Here is a 26071-nt window from a genome sequence, read left to right as displayed (position 1 = left end):
TGTATTTTTGGTGATCAATAACTTCACTTGTTGGTTGTTTCTTTTTTATAACAATTTATTTCTCCTTCTATAGATGTAACTTTCTTATATCCCTCTTAAAATACAAACTAGTGATTTTAAGCATTGTTTCCTAAAATATTAATGTTTCCTTTAGGGTCTTTTTTCTCCTATTTCCTTCCCTTTCATGTTGTAGTCTTTTCTTAAATGTGTTGGTTGCTTATTCATATCTGAGAATTAGGCAGGAGCAAAGCTGACTGTGAACATTTTTGACTTTAGAGTTTTTCCAGCCCCATATCTCATACTTGTTACACCTGGAGTTCAGGATAATGTAGCCTAATTTGTTCTCTTCCTTGGTTTTCTTCTCTGCTACGCAAATAGTAGGTTACAGCTTCTGCTGCTGACGTATCAGCCGTTGTTCCATCTTCATCTGTTGACTCAGGAAATGTACTGAAATCCTTTGATGTTTACCCCTGCCTGCCCCACATTTTGTTGTCTAGATGTTATATCTTTGTTGTCATTTTAATGGACTCTCTTTAGCCAGAAATCTGTGTTAATTTTTTTTCTAATGGGATTCATTTAATATTCTTCCTTAAGCTGCATATTCAGTCTTCCTCTTCTAATCCTTGCTACTTTTCTTCTCTCATATTTGTTTTCTCACTTTATCTTGGTGTTGATGACCTTAAATTCCTTAATGGAAACTTGTATTATAATTTGAATATAATAATAAATGAATAACTGCTGTTTGTTTTTTAAACCAAATATTTACTGTTGATAAAGGTTTGTAAATAAGTGGCTGATTTTTTAAACTAGATTTTAACTTTATATTTTTAGAAACATCAATTGCCACTTTACTCTTTGTGTTGGTTAGATTTATTTTGATTATAAGTCATATTCAAACTGTTTTAAAGAAAAATAATTTTGGGTTTTTTTTACATATTATATATTCTTTTCCTTGTTAATTTTTAAAAATTTTAATTTCATATAGTTAACTTATAGTGTTGTATTAGTTTTAGGTGTACAGTATAGTGATTCAACAATTCTATACATTACTCAGTGCTTACCACAACGTGTACTTTTAATTCTCTTCTATTTTACCCATCCCTCCCCCACCCACTTCCCCTCTGGTAATCACGTTTGTTTTCTATAGTTGAGAGTCTGTTTTACGGTTTGTCTCTTTTTTGCTTTGCTCATTTGTTTTGGTTTCTTAAATTCCAGATATGAGTGAAACCATATGGTATTTGTCTTTCTCTGACTTATTTCACTTAGCATTATCCTCTCTAGATCCACCATGTTATTGCAAATGGCAAGATTTCATTCTTTCTTATGGCTGAATAATATTCCATTGTTTATATATAACCTATAGTATATACATATAATTATTAATATATAATAATATATATAAACTATAATCACATTTATATGTGTATATATATATCACATCTTCTTTATCCATTCATCTATTGGTGGACAGTTGAGCTGCTTCCCTAATTTGACTATTGTAAATAATGCTACAATAAACATAGGGGTGCAATATATCTTTTTGAATTAGTGTTTTTGTATTCTCTGTGTAAATATCCTCTAGTGGGATTACTTGATCATATGGTAGTTCCATTTTTAACTTTTTGAGGGACGCCCATACTGTGTTCCACAGTGGCTGTACCAGTGTGCATTTCCACCAACAATGCATGAGAGTTCCTTTAAGAAAAAGATAATTTATTGACAATAACCTAAAGATAAGTTTGGCTTCAAGTAGACTAAGTACAAGACACAAATTATATAATCAATAACTTTTCCCCCCGTTTCCATCTCTTGCCTCTATTTTCTATTGATTCCATTCTCTGACTAGACTCTTATATTCAGAAAATGGCTCCTGGTTACATTTTTTCTGGTTCAAATCTAGTAGGAAAAGCTTCAGTCTTTTTAAATAACTCAAAGGAAAATGTAGTTATCCAGTTATATTTCATTGCCACTCAGTGGCCTGACTTGTATCATCTATGAACCAGTCATTGTTGATGATTTTATTTGACTGGATAGGTCTAGATCATATGCCATTCCTAGAGCAACAGATAGAATCATGATTACTAGAACTACATTTTACTATGGTTCTGTGGGAAGAACAGAACCCATTGGGGGGAAAAGTGGATCTCCAAATACAAAGCAAGCTGTTGCTGGTAGAAGTGTGAACTGTGTCAGGGAGGTAAAAAGCAGCAGGTTTCCTGAAAATAAATAGGTTTCAATTGCTTACAAACTTAGGAACCATCCTAAATGGCTCTTCTTTCAGTATGTCCCTCCCTCCTCTCCTCCATCTCTTCTTCCCTCCCTCCTTCTGTCTTATCCTTTTTCAAACCTAGTTGACCATTGGAACCACAACAGTGAGTCTATACTCTGGGACTTGCATTCAATTCTCATGATATCTCCACTTGAATATTCTATAGGCACGATAAATTCAACAAGTTCAAAATTTTATTCATTCTCTTCCTGCACAAGCTTGCTCCATTTCCTATATTTCTCTCTTAGTTAAAATCATCATCATCTACCCCCATCACCTAAGTCTAACCTGGGACCCACAACTAGATTTCCATTTTCTTTCAGTTTGCTCCCACACCAACCACCACTATTAGATCTCTAGGAACCTGCTATTACTTCTGTGACTTCTGATATCTGACCCTGTGATTTCATTCTCACTATTACTGAGTTTTCACCTGTACTCTGTGAGAGTCTCCTAACTCGTCAGCTTGCCTTCAATATCACCTTGTGTACCATTCAACCCTTCTACTATATTGTCCTTGGCTGTTCTGCATAAATACTTAAATAACCCACTACTAAGGCAAACTACAAGCACATTACCTTGGCAGAAAAGACTCTTTTAAGAAGAGATCCTTGCCTTCCCTTCCATTCCTACCTGTCTGATCCTGTCATTTCCATACAAGTTTCTGGGTTCAAGTTATAATGAACTAATAGGTTTTAGGAGATTGCTTTTTATATCTGAATCTTTGCCTGTACTTTTCCATATCCTTATCTCTGTTCTAAAGAACTTCTCACTTCATACACTTCTATGAAATGGGCTCTAATTTATCTGCTTCCTGTATTTTCCTTCTCTGTTTGTCTATACCTCTACTGTTTTCCTCAGGACATTAGTAGGATTATTTATGTGACTGTCTCTTGCTAGATTGTGAGACCCTCAAAGACATACTCGGTACTCTTCATTTTTACATATCTAGTGTACAGCAGTATTTCTGGCATATGGATGCCTTTTAAAGGATGACTGAACAAATTAGTCCAAAGCTTAACAAATTATATTTTATATCACAATGTGTCTAATTCAGGGGAGCCACAACATTGTTATAAAATAGGATGTAATGCCATTGGTAAATTCATTTTGTTTTTGTTTTTCCACTTAGAAGCTTAAATGGAATAGGCATAATTGTGAAACTTTTCAAAATAAGACATCCTATCAGATTTGGCACTATAACCCACTAAGTATACCAAGAATAATTTCCAGCTGCAGAGTACTTTATAAAAATGCTGAGCAGACACTTTTTCAAATTATTTTTGGTGTCTGCATGTTAGAAAACATGCTTATGGTGGAAAATTGCTCTGTGGATCTTTTTTCACTCTGAATATTAGGGAAAAAAACCCTTGGTGGTTGGGTGGCTTGAGGCAAATCCAAAAGGTTTGGAGTGGGAGGAACATATAAGAGGCCCTTAAGATTTGCAGGGAGGACCCAGACATAATGCTAATTAAACAGGCACATAGCCCTGTACAGATTGCTCCTGGCTCTTCAGCATTGCACAGCTTGCCTCAAGCCCTGTCAGTTCCCAAGATTTTGGACATTAAACCTGGTCCCTTGGCACAAGAAATGCTTTGCTAGTATTGATTCTGGACCCTAAACAGAAGAGTTGGAATCAGCACAGACAAGTGTCATTTTGACTCCCAGGTGTGACTTCATTGAGGCTGTGTTATTGCTGGCCCTTCAGACAGTAAAGTCATGCATGCATGAGAAAGCACATGATGGAAGATCTGTCTAGAAGTAAAATGTTGGATTATACTTGTCAATTATTACAGTTTGTAAACTTATCGCAGGTCTAGAGTCTTCATCTGTAGATTCCCCCTAAAGCTTAGAAAATGTGACTCCCTCATTTTAGCAAAATGATTATTCTGTCTCCTAACCTTGAACTTTCTCCTCTTGGTATCACTGATTGTGTGTGTATATTAAACATGCACATATATACTCTTTCAATTTATTTTTTGCCTGGTTCAGTGCCTCTCTATAAATTTACTAATTGACTTTCCTTATGTTCCTTTCTTCTGCAAAATATAGATTTCTATCTTAACTCTATGTATTTTAAAGTGTGTTGGGTATGTCTGACTTATCTTTCAAGTCTCTGGTGTCTGGGTCCTATTGAATTTTTCGTCTTTTTTCCTGTCTATGCTACCATTTATTTTTTAAGAAACCTTTTGCAGATGTCTGCTTAGGAATTGTGTTGTCTAAGACAACACAATGTATGTTTCTATCCTTCAGTCCTTTACTTCAACTCTAGACCTGTATTTTACCTTGTCTTTGTTATATTCTCTATTAAATGACTAAGAACATATTACTAAAATTTACAAGTATAAATTACTTTATTCATTTGTTGTTATCCTTCCATTTTTTCATAGCACAGGACTTTATTGGTAGTGACACAATGGTATGATAGATCTTAAACTGATATTTTTACATTGACTTTCCCTTTTAAATTGGGAACTTGTTCATCCAGATAATTTGTGGTGCTTATATCATAAAATAGCCATAAAAAGCAAAGATGATATCAATAAATAGAGTTTTTAAATTATTAGTATTGGTAAGAGATGATTCAGTAGAGACTTGTTCTGCGACATGCTGATGTGAGAAAAAAGTTGAGTGAATAAAAAGGATGAATTAATCAACCTTGACTTTTCCTGCTATCTTTAACCTGATACTACTGCACTTTATAGACTCCTCTATGTTTTTCTTTCTGCAAACATTAATTGGATGCTTATAATGTACCAGTAGTGTAAAGAGATGTTCAAGACAGTCTCAGCCTTCAGAGAACCTGGAGAGACAAGGTAGAGTTGCCATTGGAGTATGCAATTAAAGTGCTATGGGAATTGAGAGGAGAAAAAAAATCTCATGTAGGAGCATCAAGAGGGTCTTATGGGGGAAATTACATTTGATATCCTTGTACGTTGTTTGGGTTTTGACAAAGGCAGGCATGAGCAAATGTCTAAGAGAAAGTTGCAAATTAGGGGTAGAGCTTATCCAAACTTACAGAAGCAGGAAATCATGAGATACATGAGGGAAGTAGCAAGAAGTTCAATTTGGCTAGAGCTCGGAGTTTAAGGAGTAGTGGAAAATAAGTCTACAAAGGTTGATTGAAATAAAAAAGGAGTGTCTTAAATTTTAGGCAGGATTGTGTAGGCAAGCCCCTAAGTTGGTATTTTCCAACTGAGTTTAATGTGTCACAACCTTTTTTTCTTTAAATGAAAGAGACTGGAATAAAATAGAAAATATCAAAATGCATTGTACGTAGTAAGGTTAATTATATTTTGTGAAATGTGCATTCACATATGTGAATATAAATGAGTGTTATGTGAGTATAAATGTATGTTATGTATATTCTACACTGTTAAACAAATTGTTATAGTTAAACAAATTTGAAAGCCACTACTCTGAAGGATTTTGCAAATGGAATGACATAGAATTGTACAGTTGAAGGGAACTTCAAGGACATTAAGTTGAACCACTATAATGATGCGAGAAATGGATTAGAGAAGTGGAATTCTGGAGATGAGGAGCTCAAACTGAAAACTGAGATACTGGGCTAGATGAAAGTTTCTGAGGACCTGAACTGGGGGAATAGCAGTGTGAAAGGGGAAGAACGGACATTGTAGGTGGATTGATAGGGCTTGACGGCGGCTTAAATAAAAACATGTTTAAATAAAAAGTGACAAGGAGTCTACATGAAGTACTTCATAAACTAACAGTTCCATGTCTAATTAATTCAGCTTTCACTGGGCAGTGTTTCTAAGCAAAGTGAATTACAATAGCTATGTATTACAAATATTGTGACACTAAATTTTACAGCACCCTGTCTTTGTCATCTGTTTAATCTGGTGTAGGATGGTATAGGAGATGCTTCATTCAAGCTGGCTTCATTTAATCAAGATTAACTCTTTTTTTTTTTTTTTATAAATCAAGACTAACTCTTAATAAATCTTAGTCTTACTACAGGTGTTGGTGAGGATGTGGAGAAAAAGGAACTCTCTTGTACTGTTCTTAGGAACAGCCAAGAACACTCTGGAAAGCAGTGTGAAGGTTCCTGAAAAAGTTAAAATAGAAATACCATATGATCCAGCAATTGCACTACTGGGTATTTACCCAAAGAATACAAATACACAAACTCAAAAGGATACATGCATCACTGTGTTTATAGCAACGTTATTTACACTAGCCAAGTTGTAGAAGCAACCCAGTTATCTGTTGATTGATGAATGGATAAAGAAGAGGTGGTATATACAATGGCATGTTATTCAGCCATAAAAAAGAATGAAATCTTGCCATTTGCAACAACATGAGTGGACCTAGAAAGTTTAATGCTAAGTGAAATAAGCCAGTCAGAGAAAGACAAATACCGTATGATTTCACTAATATGTGAAATTTAAGAAACAAAACAAATGAGCAAAGAGAAAAAGAGAGAGAGAGAGAGAGAGAGAGAGAGAGAGAGGGACAAACCAAGAAAGAGACTCTTAACCATAGAGAACAAACTGATGGTTACCAGAGGGGATGTGGGGGATGGGTAAAATAGGTGATGGAGATTGAGGAGTGCACTTGTGATGAGCACTGACTGATTAAAATAAAAACTTAAATAAATAAATACATAAATGTTAGTCTTGATGGTGCTTTTAACTGAATGTTTAACATTTTTTTCATATTGTTATATGTGGTACATACCAACTAAAAAATTTGTTTCCCTATTTCTTAACTCTAAATAAAATCACCTAGTGTGAATTCCCAGAAGGAAGCAAAAAGTACTATATTAATGAGCTTAACATAATAATCTGTGTAAGTGGGATTTAATTTTATAGTAATTGAATTAAAAACTTATTTACTGGTGATCATGTAAAATATTGTCTTTTCTTCAGCTTTATTCATATAGTTGACATAACATTGTATAAGTTTGAGGTGTACAATGTTTTCACGTGATACATTTATATATTGCAAAATGATATCACCCTAGCATTAGCTAACACATCCATTCCATCACTTATTTACCGTATTTTGTTTTGTTTTTTTTTTGTAGTGAGAATATTTAAGATCTATCTTTTTAGCAACTTTCAAGTGTAATACAGTATTATTAACTATAATCGCTATGCTGTACCTTAGACCCCCAGAATTTATTAATCTTATAATTGGAAATTTGTACCCTTTGATCAACATCTTCCCACTTAGCCCACCCCAGCCCTTGGTGACCACAATTCTACTCCCCATTTCTCTGGGTCCGGAGGTTTTTAGATTCCACATGTGTCTGTCTCTGGCTTATTTCGCTTAGTATATAATGAGATATATGTGTACTACATGTCTTCATCCATTTATCTGTTGATGGGTTGGATTGTTTCCATATCTTGGCTATTGTGAATAATACAGCAGTGGACACTGGGGGTGCAGATTATCTCTTTGAGATCCTGTTTTCATTTCCTTTGAATATATACTCAGAAGTGGGATTGCTGGGTCATACGGTAGTTCTATTTTCTTTTTCTTTTTCTTTTTTTTTTTTTTGAAGAACCTCCATACTGTTTTCCATAGCAGCGGTATCAATTTACATTCCTACCACCAGTGCCCAAGTATTCCCTTTTCTCCACACCCTCACCAGCACTTGTTATCTGTTACCTTTTTGATAACAGCCTTTTTAACAGATGTGAGTGGTATCTCATTGTGGGTTTTGATTTGCATTGCTCTGATGATTAATGATGTTGTGCACCTTTTCTTGTACTGTTGGCCATTTGGATGTCTTCTTTGGAAAGATACCTATTCAGTCCCACTGCACATTTTTAAATTGGATTACTTGTGGGGCTTTTGTTGTTGTTGCTGTTTTTTTTTGTTTGTTTGCTGTTGAATTGTATAAATTCTTTATGTATTTTGAGTATTAACCTTTTATCAGATACATGATTTTGCAAATATCTTATTCTGTAGGTTGTCTTTTCCTTTTGTTGATTGTTCCTCTAACTATGCAGAAGCTTTTTAGCTTGATGTAGTCCCACTTACTTACAAAATACAAAGTCTTAATAGATTCTGTAGGCTTTTCGGCATCATGTTAGATTGAACCTGGCTTCAGACCTGTAAATTAATTGACACCTTAGATATTTCACTTATGGTTTTCCTCCAGTCTCTCCTTTTATAATTTATCCTACAAACTCCTGCCGGGTTAGTCTTTCTAAAGTGTAGATCCAATCACATTCCTCTCTTCATCAAAAATCCTTGTTGCTCACCATTGATCTGTCAGGTGCTCTGCAATATGGCTTAAGCTTATCTTTCATCATTTCCCAGTATTCCCCCACATGGAACCTATGTTCCATCTAAACTAGGCTATGTCAGAACTCATTTTAACCCACATAGGCCATGTCTTTCCTGTACAGTACTGTGCTATAGTCATAAATAATCCTTCCTCTCCAGTTGCTTCTTTCACATGGCATCTCCTTTTGATATCTTCCTTCAAGTGCTCTCACTGAATGTAATATCTTTCTCTCTGGAACCTTCACATAATATTGTATTTCTCTTATAGTACTTTATCTTGATATTCAGAGCTACTAGGTTTTGTTTTGTTTTGTTTTTTATCTTGTGGGTTTTTGTTTAAAGATGCTAAGTACCTTGAGGAGCCAGGCATGGTATTCCTTTTTTTTTTTTTTTTTAATATGAGATTTTTATGCAACTCTTGAACTATATAGACAATGTGTTCACCTGTACTTCTCTGGAATTCATTTATTGCATCTGTAAACTACGAATATATCTTTCTGTTTCTGTTTTTTTATTTATCTGTTTTGAGAATAAAGGTGAAATATACGAGAGCCTCTTTAGGTTTCTAGGAAGAAAGATGCTCTATAAACTAGTCTTCTTTTGTTTTTTTGTTGTTGTTTTTCTTAGCCTGCCGACTTCATGTTAGTGCCAGGTTTTCTTTCTACTTTATTCCTTTGCTTCCAAAATAATCCAGTAAAGCTAAATAAAGTCAGTTTTTTTTTTCATTGCAAAGTTCCATTAGTATATTAATATTAAGCAGTAGCTGTAAGTTGGCATTGAGATGAGTGTAATTCCTCTTGACTTTATTAGTAAGTTAATACAGAGAAGAAAAAGAATGGTAATTGTTCATATTGTGAAAGAGGTTTTAATATGGGGAAATTTATATTTTATATTAGATTGAATTTATCTTTCTACATTGTTGCCTATAATTTTTGGCCCTCCTGAGACTTTTTTATAGACTTTTTCATTCAGATAATTGAACCTATTCTAAGGGACATGTGGAATTAATGTTTTCTAGCTAGTTACCTACATGAATAAACTGATGCATGGGTCATTCAAAAGAAGATAAAGAAGTGAACCTGAATATGACAAAACTTGTTATCTACAGATGCTTTCTTTCCATCAGAACTTACTTTGGCATGTTCTTTTCAGATTTAACTCTATGGTTATCTTTAAAATCTAAGCAGTGTTTTCTCTACTAACTCATTTGTAAAAAGCCTCAAACAAGGACTTCCATTTGAAAGTTACATGAGCTGACTTTAGAGAATTTAGATTTTTGAAAGAGCGTATGAAAAAATAAGATATTTTTAAAAATGGCTCTTAAATGTCCAGTGGCAATAGAAAAGGGCTATTATATACACTCCTGTTTGTGAAAGCTATTACCTCTCAATGCCAATGGAATTACATCACAGTTACTCATAACGTCTCCAGTGCTGGATCATGTAATTATTTTGTGTACTTGCACACATTGAGTGCTCAATGAGCAGTTGTTAAATTAAACTTAGTGAACAAAGTTAAGCGCATCTAACCCTGGTAAAGTTCATTGCTCCTTGTAGATTTTTATGAAAATACATTGACAAATAGGGGTGCCTGCGTGGCTTAGTCGGTTAAGCATCAGCTCTTGATCTCTGCTCAGGTCATGATCTCTCGGTTTGTGGCTCTGCATCAGGCTCTGCACTAACAGCATGGAACCTGCTTAAGATTTTCTCTCTCCTTCTCTCTCTGCCCCTCCCCTGCTCCCTCTCTCTCTCTCTCTCTCTCTCTCAAAATAAATAAAAAAAAATTTTTAAATACATTGAGAGATCAGAAAAGGCAGAAATTATTTACCAGACATTTGTTTCCCTTCCTTTACAGAATTCTTTTTTACCTACTATACGATTGGTTTCAGAGCCATTGAAATGGCTCAAGGTCTATTTTAAGACCAGTTCCCTTAAAGGTTCTTTCCTACATAGTAATTTTGCTGGCAAGTGGGGAAGGCAGAGAGAATCATTATTTGATAAATAATCCATGGTCTCCCTTTTGAGCTTTTCACAATTTAGCTCCGTTAATAATTTTTACTTGTCTCATAGTCATTTTTGTGGCTTACTTAACCCTCACCGAAGTTCTACTGATTTTGAGTGGTCATATAACCTGAACTTGGTCATAGAAAACTAATAAAAATCAATCCATTGGAATTCAATGCAGATAATGTGATACTGTAAGACAAGATTTCTTAATCTAGGGGGGAGAGGTGTTTTTGAACTCTGAAATTCTGTGCAAATTTTTTGTATATGTAAATTTTTCTCTGGAGAGATTTTTATCATAGTCTCACATTGGTCTCTTCAGAAGTTTAATAACTACTGCTTTTTAAAAAATTTTTAATGTTTATTTATTTTTGAGAGACAGAGAGAGACAGAGAGTGAGCAGGGAAAGGCAGAGAGGGAGGGAGACACAGAATCCAAAGCGGGCTTCAGGCAGCACAGAACGTGATGTGGGGCTAGAACTCACAAACTGTAAGATCATGACCTGAGCTGAAGTTGGATGCTTTACTGACTGAGCCACCCAGGTGCCCATGGTAAGTACTGTTTTCATCCTCAGTTTCAGAAAGCCTTATATCCTGGGGGGTATTTATGACTACTCAACTTGGAATCAGTTGTCTTTTGACTGTGTAGCACATACTGTGCTCAGTACTTGGAGGTCAGAGGGGCTCCCTGGGTCTTATGAAGAGTGAAGAGGGAGCACCTGCGAGCCGATGAGGAGACACGTATCTCTCAAGAACGTCATTAAAATCTCAAAGAGAACAGAGTGCAAAGTGGCATCTTCAAATTTCAGGCAGGGAGTAATGGGGACCAGATGGGGCAGTAGACTTGTAGACCTATACATGGTCTGGCTGGCTCATAATAGGCCCTTGGGTTTGATGTTGAAGGAGAGAAGGATAAGGACGTAAAAGATGATTTCCTCAAGTGTAGTTTTTATTTGTTGAATTTTTGTTGTGTTTAGTTTCTTTTGAGGGAAGTTATTATGTTATGCCTTGTTTTACATATTTATTTTCATATACAGTATATCTTGCTTATTAGTTTATACCTCGTGAAGGCAAGGACTATGTGTTTTTCAATTTTGGATACTCTGCAGTGCTCACCATGAGGCCTTGTCCAAGTGAGACGCTCAAAATTTTTGTTGTATATTTGCTCTAAGGATGCTGTTGAGGATTTTTACCATATCACACATTTAACTTTATGGCACTCCAAGGGTAAAATATTTCTCCGGATTTGGTCTTTGTAATAGTCTTGCCTTAACTATAACTGTTGGACAGTTTTTATTGTATGAACACTGTAAATCATGCAACTCGTTCTAGTTTTCGTTTTATATTGATTATTAGAAAGCCCACAGCCATGTGATTTTTTTTCAGTTATTTCTGTATTATAATTTAATTGATGTTGTTTATGTAGCACAATCTGCCAGGCACTGTTACACGTTGTATACATTATATTCTAATTTATCTTTATCAACCCTGGTCTACTTTCTTTATTTTGCAGATAAGTAAACTGAGATATAGAGATTTTAAGTAACTTGTCCAAGGTGACACAGGTAGAAAGTAGTAGAATATGTACTTTTAATCACTATATTCTTCTGCCTCCCACCATTACATTGTGTTATCAAGAAGATACTACCATATAACAGTACATATATAGTGCATATATAAACAAATAAGACATGTGTGAATTAACTGTGAGACAGAGGGGTGGGCATGTGGTTTGATAAGGCAAAGTGGGGTTATTGAGTCAAGGATCAAAGTGATCTATCTGTGTTTGATCTCATTTCATAGCTCTCAGAATTATTTTAAATCTTTGCTACTCAAAGTGTAGTCTAGGGGCTGGTGCTGTCCATGAAGTGATTGTTATTGGTTCAAGGTCAGCTATTTATAGAAATGGAAAATAAGCATTTGGAAACTTTTATACTTATTTGAGAGTATTTTTATATCTGTTGGATCTAATAAAAAAAATTGGCTTCATATTTTGTATGTTTGTAAAATTTCTCTTTTTTTATATTTTATTTTAATTGTGTTTTATAGATGTTTCTGTCTCCAAAGTTTTAGAAATTAAAAGAAAAATACCCTTGTCTTTAACACAGTTTGAGAAGCACTGTTCTAGGTAACACCTTTAAGCTATGGTTTGTTTGAAAAGGAAAAGACATGATCTATAGCTTGAAATTACATTCTAATCTAAGTCTGTTTCTGAAGATGAAGTAGGAATCAGTACATTTGGCTACTTTGTCAGTTCCTTGGTTCTGTGAGAAAAGGCCCTAAATGAATTGACTTGGAAGAGAGGGCATTTTTCATTTTTTTCTTATCCTTAGTACTTTCCTCAAGAATGACAACATTTTAATTTTTTTTTAATGTTTATTTATTTTTGAGAGAGACAGAGACAGAATGCGAGTGGGTTAGGGGCAGAGAGAGAGGGAGACACAGAATCCGAAACAGGCTCCAGGCTCCGAGCTGTCAGCACAGAGCCCGACGTGGGGCTCAAACTCACGAGCTGTGAGATCATGACCTGAACTGAAGTCGGATGCTCAACCAACTGAGCTATCCGGGTGCCCCAAGAATAACATTTTAATTAAGTCCTTGATCCAGGGTAATAATAGCATGAGGAACTTGTCTATCATCTGTAGTTACAGTTTCCTTCCATGATTTATCAAAGTTGCTAATAAGGCAATTCATATTTTTTGTGGGTGTTCAAACTGTTCCCTGGAATAATGGAAAAATAAAAACAAATAAAAACAAGCAAACAAAAAAAACAGAACATTGCTGTTAATTCCAGATTAATAGATTAGTATGATTTTTCATTTATAGAAAATAAAAGTTGCTTCAATGAGACAATATTTATACTAGTTCAGCTTTTAATTTTTTTTATTCTTTTTGGGCAGGATAGGAATCCTCCTTCTATAATATAATATGTTGTAAAGGAGTCCCATATAAAGTTACCAACCTTAATTGAGTCTTTGAATGTGTATATAATTACAATATACCTCTTCAAAATAATCTCTTTTCCGTGATCCTCCAAGGTTGCATTTGAGAAGACTCTCTCACTGGTTTTTTTGTTTTTTTTTGTTTTTTTTGTTTTTTTTGTTTTTTTTGTTTTTGATGTTTAAAAAGTGGCCTCCAAATAGAGAAATGGGCTAAGGATATGAACAGGCAGTTCATAGAGAAAGAAATCCAAATGACCAAAAAATGTGCAATCTCACTTACTCAAAAATGCTGCTATTATTTTGGCAGGATTAAGAAATGATATTGGTTTTGAAGAAACGAGTGTCTTATGTGCTGCCAGCAGCCCTGTAAATTGGTTCAGCCTTTCTGAGGTAATTTGGCAGATCTCATCAGACACAAAAAATAGATTCTCTTTACCAAACATTTCTACCTTGGGAAATTTATTCTGAAGAAATACAGATGTATTCAAAAATTAAGAAATGACTGGCAAACTGAATTATGGTGTATATATATATATATATAATGGAATATATAGCATCAAAACTGAAGTTGCAGAAATACATCTGTACATGTTATTAAGAGAAGCAAATAGATTACCAAATACCCTGTAAGGTATAATTACAGTTTTGTAAAACATATTTGTGAAATGTATGTATAGAAAAATAATTGAAAGATGTATTTAGATCTGCATGTAGCAAGTATTAAGAATGTGTAATTTTTGCACATTTGAATTTTTAAGTTTTTTCCCTCTAATGACTACATTGTATTTGAAGCTTCTTTGTTAATGATTTGGCCTCCATTTTAAAATGCACAGAATGGTCTAGGAGGAAAGGAAACCTGATAATCAACAGGATGTCGCCATTCCCTAGGTCCTTTTCTGAAGGTTTACAAGGAGCCTGTTTTTCTTTCAGAACTTGTTCTTGAAAGCTGTGTTTGAGTTTTGTGGTTATTGTTGCTGTTTTTCTCCCTGTGACAAATGCCTATCATTTTCTAAACAAGAAAGCCAATGTCCCAGTTAGGTGTGTGGAGTGTTTCTCATTCACTCTCAGCCCTGTTGTGTTAATACTGAATAAGCAGAGACAGCCTGACCAGTGGTGAAAGATAGGACGCCAGCCTCAGGGCTTTTTCTGCTCAGCCCTAAACCTCTGATTGCCACGTTTTCCTAATTTCCCATTTCCAGGGCATCGCTAGAGTGACCTTGCCTGCTGAATATGATGCTCTGAATCTCCAAGATTTTCACATGAATTTGGAAGTGGGCAGTCAGGCAATTGTTTACAGGACTCCAAATGAACTGTGCACTCACAGCAAGTTTGATAAACACACATTTCCTCCTTTTATCAGTGAGATTGCAGAATGTGAAGTATGAGTTTCCAGTTTTACTCATTCCCTTCAACCCTTTTCCTGTTTAAAAACTTAGACATACTAATTGGATGCTGATCTGTCCCTGTTTTTTAGTCTGTTTACTGATAGTTGACGGTTTATTCCAATACTTACCTAGGCGAGGTTTGGCAGTTCTTTAAATAATAAACTTCTCATGTATTCAACTTAAAGGAGATTCATCCCAAGGAATGCAATGTGAGCACTAATTAACAGTAATGACTGCTAATCACTTTGCTTTTTATACTCCTTTAGGAGCACTGCTATTACCCAATGTAGTTAAGCAAAATGCTTGTATATGAATCAACAATGCTGCATCTTTTTAGCAGCTATTGCTCACAATCAAGCTTTGCATAAATTAGAGTTAACTAAAATTGATTTTAATATCCTGCATTTCTTTCTGCAATAGTAACTAACATATCCAGTTAAGTACACTGGATGTTTAAAAGGCAGTCCCTGATTTTTTTTTTTTTTTTGTAGTCATACTTATGGTAGATGAAAAGCAAGATTGCAAATAAATTTTCTCACAGTTGACGACCTTCCTCTTAGATTTCTACAAAATTGCGTGCAGCATACTCTTCATAGGCACACGGCAACACTTGGATTCTGTTGTAAGAATTTTATCACATCAATGAAAATCAATAGGTTTATGTTTAATTTTTCTGAATTTGTGCATTTACTTCCTAGAGGATCTTACAGTTCCTTTAAATTATATAGCCCATTTATATAAACTTGGTTCATAGGATTGTGCATTCAGTGTTCATTAAAAGGGGTTGTTTTATTATGTTTGGTGTATTATTAGACTCTTACAAAAGCTTTCTGTTTATTTACATGCATTCAACATACCTACAAACTGCCTTGCCTCAGGAGGAGAGGGAACAAAACTCATAAATTAATAATTTAAGGGAGCAATACCCAAGTAGCATTTTGGTTAACTTAATAAGCTAAAGCCTTAGAGTCAGTGCTGGCCACTTTAACAATGCTTTACTTTTGACTTTTATTGGCTGAAAATAACTTGTTAAACCAAGGCTTTTGTCATAAAGTGAAATCTACATACCATCTGAAGTCCCTTCCCCTCTTTTTTGATTTATGAGTAGGTTGACATATTATTGAAGAATTTTTAACGCTTTCACAGTTCTGCACTTTGATTTCAGAGAAGGTGCTAATCTCTCTGGAAGTTTGGGAGTGACAAAATGAGTTGTATACTGTTTTTCTGGGGAATTTGGGATTCTTTATTAGAGGCCTTAGTTTTATGATGGTACCTATATTAATGTTGATTTATCAAATACGTGATGTGGTGTTGCGATCTGATATGCATTAGCAGAATGTCCTCCTTTCGCATTTTACATGTTATCTGTAGTTGCCTGGTCATGACATTGTAATTCTTATAGCTAATGTTAGTGTTTCTACAGAGGTTCAGCAACTCAAGACATTATTTTTAAGTCACCAAAATAAAATGATTTCCCTTTTATTTTTGTATTGCTTTGTAGTGTCAGAGATCTAAATTTTTGGTGAGTAAACAAGTGGAAAGAATTAAGTGGTAGTGTAATGAAAAGGTTTATATTTTTTATACTAGTTTTATTGTAATACATTGCAAACATATGTATTAAGAAAAAACTTTGGCACTATACTTAATTGAATTTAGTTTCAAAGAACCCGCAAGAGGAACGATGTAGAGAACAGAAAATATATGGAAGCTTAATTGAATGTTATTCATATCTAATTATAATCTTTGTGCGTATTGTTGTAACTTTTAAATTTTGTATCCCAGTACTATTGCACAATAGCATGAAATACGTGTCTGTGAGGAAAAACTTGTTTTTTCTATTTTGCTTTGAGTTTGAGTTCCTGTGTGTAACAAAATTACGTTTAAAAACGGTGAGGATTTCAGTTTTGATCCTTTTTTTGTTTTGTTTTGTTTTGTTTGCAGTGTGTTTACTTTCATGTGAGAGTGATTGATCTGTAGCTGTCATTTTACCCAAAGAGGGGACAAATGGAATTGGCCTTTTAGACAAAAGTATGCAAACAGACTGCATTCTTTCTGTTGATAGAATTATGGAAGGATTGCATGAGGTGCCACATTCATTTTCCTATTGATTGTAAAAAGGATTCTGCAATGGGCTGCTGTTTCCATTGGATAAGGAGGTGCTATGATTAGTTACCTTTCTCCTGAAAGCACTACAAAAGAAAATGCAAAATGTGTGCGGTGCAGTGTTCTCAATTTGACAGTTGTTTTTGTTAAGTTTTTTTGCCCTATTGAAGTCCAGTCTATTTTTAAAAAAACATACATTTTGGTTTTGTCCCTTATATTAAGCTTGGTAGATTTCCATGCGTTTGACCCTTTAAAGAAATTATACATTGTAGACAGTTTTTCTAGGCTTCTATTGTAAAGCTTCAAAGCTGATGCAACAGTGCCCTCTGTAGTCTTTCAGTGAACAGTAGATAAATGTAGATGATTTGGAATATTCAGGTAAGAAGCAGGATATTTAAATTTAATTTTTGCTCAGACAAGAGACTCCTTTTTCCTGACTAGACATTCTTGTTTTTCACGAGCGGCTTTACTTTAGACAAAGGGAACAAAGGACCATTCTGAGTTTTCATTTAGAATTATTGGCTACCTCTTGTTGTTACCCAGTGGTAAATCTCAAGTTTTATCAGACATTCATCAGGGTAATTTGAGATAGAAGGAATCTTACAAGCTGTACTGTCTCTTCATGAAATATCTTTTTGAAGTTGAGTTCCAATAGGAGTATTTTTAAAAATAATTTAGTTCCTTTGTGCTCTTTTCTTCTATTTAATTAGAGCCTAAGTGGCTGCCTAGAACTTAACTTTTACTTGTCCCTGAATTGGGTAACACAGGCTTTATACAGGACATTATTTAAATTCAAACCCAGGGAGTTACACAATGTCTAAAGTATTTGTCATTCATTAGCATTGATTTAAATTTTAGATTTCCCTTCCTTTCTTTATTGGTTACCTATTTGATTGTATATATTGATAGCTAAATTTTTCATTGTAAACACAACTTTATGTGAAGTTATTAGATGATAATAAAAGCAGGCATCATATTTAGCTGTGATCAGACGAGAAAAATACCACGGGCTAAGTTTGTTTTCCTTCTGAAAGGGTTTTAGTAAAAAGAGCATGGGCCCAATCCTAGCTTCTCCATGTATTCACTATGTAATATTGAACACATTTCTTAATCTCTGAGCCTGCTTTCTTATCTGCAGAATGGGAGTAAAAAGTGTTTATCTTTTGAGGTTTTTGTGAGGGATTAGAGATAATGTATATTAATTGGCCAAGTTGTTACAAATGCCCAAATGGTTACTTTGTTCTAAAAAATCACAGTGTGAAGGTAAATGGCATTGTTTTATACAGGGACATTTCAATAAAAATCTAGAGCACATTTAATGCACTTTAGATTTTTCAAAAATTTCTGTCTCATGACTTGCAATGATTTATGTGAATCTGAAAGCTGACATGGCATCCCTCAGTAATGTGGACTGACACAATGAGATGTGCATTAACTTTCAAGTCTTTACAGACTTCATCCCCAAACTTCTTAAATAAGCCACGTTTATAAACTCTAATGGACAGTTACTAGCAAACCAATGTTTGGCAACTTGTGAAAACTGATAATAAATGAAACTCGAACAAAGAGTCTTTTTTTACTGTTTCAAACCCTGGGTGTATTGGGGAAAACTTAGGATACTTTTTGTTTACCTGTGTTCTCGGTAGTAGTCTAGAGCCCATATTTTTCTAGGTAAGTGGATTTTGCTTTCTCTACCCAGTTACAGAAAAAGACTGATTTATAAAAATAGATGAAAGTGGAGCTTTTCTGGTTGAAGTGGAGATGGGGGCTCAAGTCTCTTTTTGAAGGAACAAAGTTTAAAAACCATTTTGGTGCTGTACCATATATGTATATGTGTGTGTACACATAGATATATTTTCTCTCTCTCTCTCTCTCTCTCTGTCTCTCATACAAAGGCTTTGTGCTACTTTGATTTGAATTCAGAGCAGTTAATTCTATACCTAGCACATAAAAGATGCTCAATAGTTAATTCTATACCTGGCACATAAAAGATGCTCAATTAATATGTGCTAAATACAGAATTTTTTGAGTACCAGGCCTCCCATTATTGACACAGAAGATTTGAGATACCATATGTTTTAAAATGCACAGTTTAATGTGGCAACATACTATTACAATAATTGTTTCTATGTGAACCCTTTAAACAAGCACACTTCAAGTGTAATTCACCAGTTTATTTTTTAAAAATCAAGTTGTTGTGACCACAAATACTAATGGGAAATGAATAAAACTGTTCAGAACTTCTCTTCCAGATGATTAAAAGCTGTTGCATTCCACAGTGATGGATTTAGCAAAAGATTCTGACATTTCAAATGACCTGATGGTAAAAATAATCTTGCACAAAGAACTTGTGAATTAAATTTTCTCAACATTGACTAAAGCATTGTTTTTCTTGTAAAGTTCTTATTTGTGCTTCATATTGATTTTGAGTAATCCTGAATTTAATGTTATAATAAACCACATTTTGTTTTTAGTATATCATTTGGGTTAAAATTGAGAACTATGAAAGTATCTTTTTTTAAAAAAAAATATTATAGAGAAGGAACCAGTGTTTGAAACCAATAGAATGAAATGGAAACCAAATATGGTAGGTTTTTTTTTTTTTTTTTTTTTTAATAGTGACCAGTTGCAGTAAGAAACATGTTTAAAATTAAATTCTGGTTCATAAGACTGACAAGATGCTGTCTACAAAAAAAAAAAAAAATGAATAAGGTATTTTTCTTTGCAATGAAAGTACCAAATTAAGAATCTGCTTAATTAAAATAATGATAAATGTAGATTACATTACTGAAGACAGTGAAATACAGCTGCTCTGTCTAGTGAGAGCCTGCATAATTTACCAAGACTGTACAAAGAAGCAATGGAGCAGCCACTGCAGACTGTTAGAGGAAATGTCCTGTTTATTCTACATACATTTCTTTTTTTAATTAAAATGTCAATGATAATTTTATAGCAGTCCTCCAAAGAAATCCCTTAAATTTCTTCAAGGTGGTAGAATGTGAAATGAGATCATCGCTGCTGAATGAAACAGATTAAACCCAAGAAAAAAGTAGCATTTTATTATTTTTTATTAATTCAGCTTTCATTATTAGGAGTTAATATTGAAGTATGTATGGTTTTTTTTTTTTTTTTAATGAGTCTTTCATGAGAGAAATGTGGCAAAATCTTTGAATACGCATTTTATTTCAAAATCTCTTGGAGCCATAAGCACGATTTGGGTGGAGACATAAGTAGCATTGCTTACAAATAACAAAATAGGTATGTATACCGTGGAATTCTCTAGGTGAGACAGACACCTCTGGGTGTATCAGGATTGACTGAGTGGTATTTCCTCCTCAGCTCCATCACTGGACTATAATGATGACCAATAATATCTTTATAATTACATATATTTAAGAAAACCAATTTTGTGTATAACAAATGCTTTTTTGTTTTTGGTGGGTTTTTTGTGTGTTTTTTTTGTTTGTTTGTTTGTTTGTTTGTTTTGCCTACAAGAGATAAGTGGGATTTCTGGAGTCAGACTTATCTGTGTTCTAGGCTTTACCACATGCTAGCTATATGACCTTGGTTTAGTTAACTTCTCTACACTGTGGCTTTCACATTTGTAAAGTTGGGGCTGGCGATAGTACCTACATCATAGGATCGTCATGAGCATTTAATGGGATAATCCATGTAAAATAGATCATAAAGGAAGCCTCAGTAAATGTTAGCTATCACATTAAGAATAATAATAGTAATAGTAATGTTAACTAATATTAATGTAATGTTAATATTAATAATATACCAACTCACTAGATAAAATGTTTCTCCTGCACGGGAACAATGGAAGAATGCTCATACTTAACTAGTTTAATAGGATCATTGTTTAATAGGATCAGTTGCTTTGACATTGGTGAATATGTCAAAGCTTGTGCATTTCAATATGTTTGTTTTAGACTTTGCATTAGGTTGATACCGACTGGAATTAATTGAATATTTTCCATGGTTTAGTTTTTCTACAGGGTCTTCCAGGAGTCCATCTGCTAAAAACTTCTTAATGGAAAGGGTTTGTGGGCAGAAAATGGTCACATCACTAAGAATTTGAGAAGTTTATATGAGAAAACGGTATGAGGAGAAACTTCTTCAGATGATTTTATTCTATACGCTTTTTTCTTTGAACTTCAATAAAATGATAAGTGCTAGAAGTGCAAAGATAAGAAGTCACACACTATATAACCATTGTTTGTAATGTTTACACATGCTGTATGAGTTGCAGAAGGTTAATATACATTTACTTTTTTTCTCTTGGTTAGTTGTGGGCTTTTTTCTAGTTGCCAGAAATGTAGATGATTAAGGCACAGTGCCTGTCTCAGGGAGGCAGAAAGTTACTGCTATGTATTCATGGAAATTATTTGTAGCAAATTCTTTGCTCTTTTAAAAATATTCCATTTTTCTTGTAGTGTATCTCTGTTCCATGACTTGGCATTCATCCTTCATCATCTAGCCATTGTTGCTGAGTTTCTCCTAAGAATCCTGTGGTCTTTGAGGCTCAGTATTGCTCTATCTGTGCCTGTTTGGGAATTATACTGACGACTTTTGATTTAGCGCATAATTTTGACTAATACCTTGAAATAATTTATCATTTATAGAGTCTTAGAATCTCCAGGCTTCTTCCCTATCCTGGTCCTCTCCAATAGAGAGCAGGTGACTATACATTAACATAGGTTTTCAGTGCTTCCTCCACAGTACTACTGTAAGATGTTTGCTGAAGTGTGAAGTATGATATAGCACTGAAATTGAATCAGACTTTCAGTTCAGTGTATCCTGAGGTCATTATTAGACAGTATTTGCTTCCTATTTTAAATTAATTGTTTTTGGAAGGCCAGTAGCTGCCCCCCCCCCATTATTTATAGAAGCATCTTTGCATTTATTTCAGACATTCTTTAGGGCCATCACAGATCAGATTCTGTCAGAGGCTAGGTGATATTATAAACTTTAATTTTAAGTTAATATCAATGGGCCTTGTTTCACATGGAGTTCTTAAACATTTATACTTACATAGAAATTCGGTCTTCATCTTTGAGTAGCTTGTATTGTGCACAGTTTCTTCTCAGAATGTTATTTGTGTATATTTTAGACAAAACAATGCTACATGATAGATAAAACTTATCTAATTTGTGAAGATTTTATATAATTAGAAGCTGCCAAACTTAGGTTGATGTTTTTTGCTTTATGGTTAATTGATAATTACCAATTCTCTACTGTGTGTAAATCCTTGCATTCACTGAATTCTGTTTTATATAATGGCTTTAGTGTGGCTACTCTTCACCCTATGTTTATGTTGATTTGGAATCAACTGATTAGTCAAGCAATCTGAAATGGAAATGATACAAAGCATTTACAACCAAGAAAAGTTAAGGGAAAATATAGTAAGTTACAACTAACTGTTACTAATAAACTAACTAAAATAATTGTTTCCTAAAAGCCACAGCTTGTGGATTGTACACATTTTTGAGTGTATAATTTTCATTATCTGCACAGTTTAAAGATGTGTTTTAACTACGTTTGTCAAAAGAAAAAAACAGTCTTTGTAATTATCAACTTTTAGAAAACAAAATGAAGATCTATAAATTGTGTTTTGATTTATTGGTAACCAGTTTCTTATATTTAACCTAAACGCTGGAGTAAGCCTCCTAAAATGGTTATCATTTATTTTCTGCCATTATTTGGTGCTTTTGCGTAGTAAAAATAACACTGGCATTGATGAGATCCCCTTTGCTTTCTTTGTGTAGTTATTAAATTCTAATAGATCTGACTTTTCTGCATTCTTTTATTTTACTTTCATTGTTTTTATGCTTAACTATCTGTGTTTGTCCTCTGTCTTCTGCCTCTTAGGTAGTCCAGAAAGCTTCTTTCCTCTGAGACTAGGTTCTTTGTACTCCTCTTGCAGACACACGTACTTTCTCTGTGCAGTGAAAATAGCTTTGTTATAACTTCACAGGGTTCTTACCCTTGTTCTTCACGCCTTGTTTTTTTTTTTTTTTAATCTAAATTACTCCTTAATATTCTTTGATACTTAGGATAATTGTTTTCTAAATTAAGGAGAACACATGAAAATAGAAAAAAATGTGAAGATCTTACTCAAAATTCAATCATTTAGAGTTAACATTTTGATGCATTTCCACGCATATATACTTAACATACTGTCATAGATACACACAGACACACACACATGTATAATCAGTTGTGTGTATAACTTTGTAGACTGCTTTCTTTTAACTTAAAATATCAGGAGCATTTTCCATGCCATTAAAACCTCCTTATGAACATAATTTAATGGCTACTTAATATTCCATCATGTAGCTGTATAATAATTTCCTTAATGATTCCCTAATTTTGTAAATTAGGCTGAATATAATTTTTAGTATAAAAAATAGCACTTTGATGTGGGTACATCAATTATTGTCAACATTTAAAAATATTAATTTCTTAGGATAGATTTCTAGATGTATAATTAATGGTTCAAAGTATATGATTATTTCTCAGGCCATTGATACATATTGCCTAGTTGATTTCCATAAATAATATACCTGTTTATGCATGCATTATTTATATTTTGAAATTCTAAGTCTTTGTTTAATGTGTCTGAAACCTCAACTTGGAATTCTATTTTTACAGTTCCTGGCATGTGGTGAATACAAGCTGGGAGTAGCATTCTGCCCATCTTTGACTGCATTTTATTCTTGGAACAAAACCAAAGAGATATGTGTTAGGGCAGCTCAGTCATGTAACGCAAGGCATAGGGTGATGTTTTTCCCCCCATATTGTGAGAAGTCATTTTCCAGTGTTTTAATGGGACTACATTCAACAGATAATCTGCCGCAAAGTGGGCTGAGTTTTAGTATATTGCATACTAATATTGTGCCATGTGGATGAACACAGATGCAGAAATAGATGCATATATGTTATTTTTTTTTTAAGTTCCAGATGTCATATGAATTAAAACTCATTTTTTTCTGATAAGTTCTATTTTCTGACTAGCCACACTGTAGTCTCTGGATATCAACTGGTTTATTTTCTACTGGCATCATGAAGTTTGGTAGTATTTAGAAATTATTTCCAGTTTTCTCATTAAATAAATGCTGATAGACTATTGGATTAATCACAGGAGATTGATCATTTTGGGTATATATATTTAATATCAAGCATAATATTTTAGGTATATTTCACACTCTACAAATTATTACTGTAGGTGTAAGCCATTACTTCATGTTCACTAAATCCCATAGAAAATATCTTATGCTTCCTTTTTTTAAAAATGAACTTCTATCATTAATGTTGGCTATTTTTATTATGTCATGAAAAATAAAACAATAGTGCTACTCTTTTGAATTTAGTGGACTTAGTATAGTAACAATAGTTCTATAATAATGGTAAATTCATTTGTAAGAATAAAACAAGTAATGTTCATTTCATGGTAATTATAACTAAATGGTTACTTAGACCTTGGGAAAAGAGAATTAGATCACCTTTTTGGTATTATAACTACCTTTTGCTGTTGGTCTCTTTGCTTTCCCAGAACTAGTTCTGTGTTTACTTGTATTATACAACTAGTATTAGGGGATGCTGGCATCTTTGACATACTTACTCTTTTAATGCTTATTGCTTGGCAGTTTCTTGTTAGTGTTATGAACAACATTCCAACACACCGGCTTAGGCTGGTATGTGGGAGTGTTGTCCAGAGGGGGTATTGCTGTTTTTTCCTAAGCAGCTGGGTTCTCACTTTATTTCTTCTTCTTTCCAGCTCTAAACATATCTGCCTCTACGCACTGTGTACACTTTGTGGTTCCATTCTCTTCTTTCTCCTGTCACTTTCATTCTGTTTCTCCTGTCTTCCTCTTTCATCTCCCTCATGCATTTGTGCATGCTCATCCGCAACTATACGTGGATTTTCAGGTATTAAAAACAAAGATTGCAGGATCTAGATCTAATTTAGTTGCTAAAGTTTTACGTACATTTTCTCCCTGTTTTCTCTTTCATTATTTAAATTGGGGTCATCTGTAACATTTACACGTTTTTATGAGTACAAGCTCTTCTGTCCTTAAGCCTTTATGTCTCTTAATGATGAATAAACGGTACAACTAGAGAAAAAAAAAGACCAGAACTTCCAAAACTTCACTATGTAGACGAGCCATCCGGGAATCTTATTAAACATCCGGGTTCTGATTCAGTTGGTCTGGGTGGAGCCTGAGATTCTAACACGTGCCTCGGTGATGTCAGTTCTGCTGGTCTGAGGCCCCACTTTGCATAGTAAGGTTTTAGACTCTGGTTCCCTGCTGAGAGTGTCATTTATTTAGAACAGGAATATTTGAATTTAAAAGCCAGTTTGTTCATATATTCGCTGTACATATTAGCTATAAGAGTCTAATACCTACAAGGATGAGAGGGTACATTTTCTTTTAAGACATAATTTGCTATGTTTCTACAGTTCTCTAATTTAGGCAGTGGTAAAGCATGGTGATTTAAGTGATCTCTGAGTCTTGGGCATTCTGTGATGGTCCCATGTACAACTTCCCTGGTTTAGTTGGCTGTTTAGTGTAGACTAATGATGACATGTCTCTAGGTTGATGTGGGTGATTAGATTTTATGGTGTTGAAAAACTTTTCTTGTGGAAGTTTTGGGAATGAGGGTGAGGGGTGGGGAATTGGGACCAGGGATGGAGGCGCTGGTGTAAAGGAGAATGAGATTACAGCAGAAAAATGCTTTGTTCCTTCTCATCCGTATGATGAGCACTAGGAGAAGCATGGACAACTGGATTAAAATGAGTTACCTGTTGAAAGTGAGAAAATCACCCAATACATATGCAGAAGTTATTCCCATTATGCTTTTAAATAACAGGTGTTTCATGTCTTTTAAATAAAGAGATCCACATAATTTCCTGTGTAAAAAATGGACAGCTTCTAGCACTAAGGATGTATCAGAACCTACAACAGATTAGAAGATGGGCTGATTTTAGAAAGGAGATGCTGTGACCAGCTTCTGCAGGTTGGCCCATTATTTGCAGTCCATTAGTCAAATGTGACCACCATCAAAACACTTGCATCTTTAAATTGCAGAATATCTTGATCTA

General features: G+C 34.2%; 1 protein-coding gene across 4 annotated transcripts in view; it reads left to right on the top strand.

Moving 5' to 3' along the window:
* Positions 1-26071, top strand: part of DPH6 (diphthamine biosynthesis 6) — a 343777-nt gene that overhangs the window by 187235 nt on the left and 130471 nt on the right. The window contains exon 4 of one of the 4 annotated variants that reach the window (XM_049613295.1): positions 14674-24393. The exons of the other annotated variants lie outside the window; for them this stretch is intronic. Coding sequence (XP_049469252.1) covers positions 14674-14859 — 186 coding nt within the window. The 3' untranslated portion in view covers positions 14860-24393. Of the gene's footprint in view, positions 1-14673; positions 24394-26071 lie in introns of those variants that run through there. 4 annotated transcript variants of the gene reach the window in all.

The sequence above is a fragment of the Panthera uncia genome (genome assembly GCF_023721935.1).
Source record: "Panthera uncia isolate 11264 chromosome B3 unlocalized genomic scaffold, Puncia_PCG_1.0 HiC_scaffold_1, whole genome shotgun sequence".
Taxonomy (NCBI): Eukaryota; Metazoa; Chordata; class Mammalia; order Carnivora; family Felidae; genus Panthera; species Panthera uncia.
The sequence above is the reverse complement of the archived record's forward strand: the minus strand, read 5'-3'. Positions and strand labels throughout refer to the sequence as shown.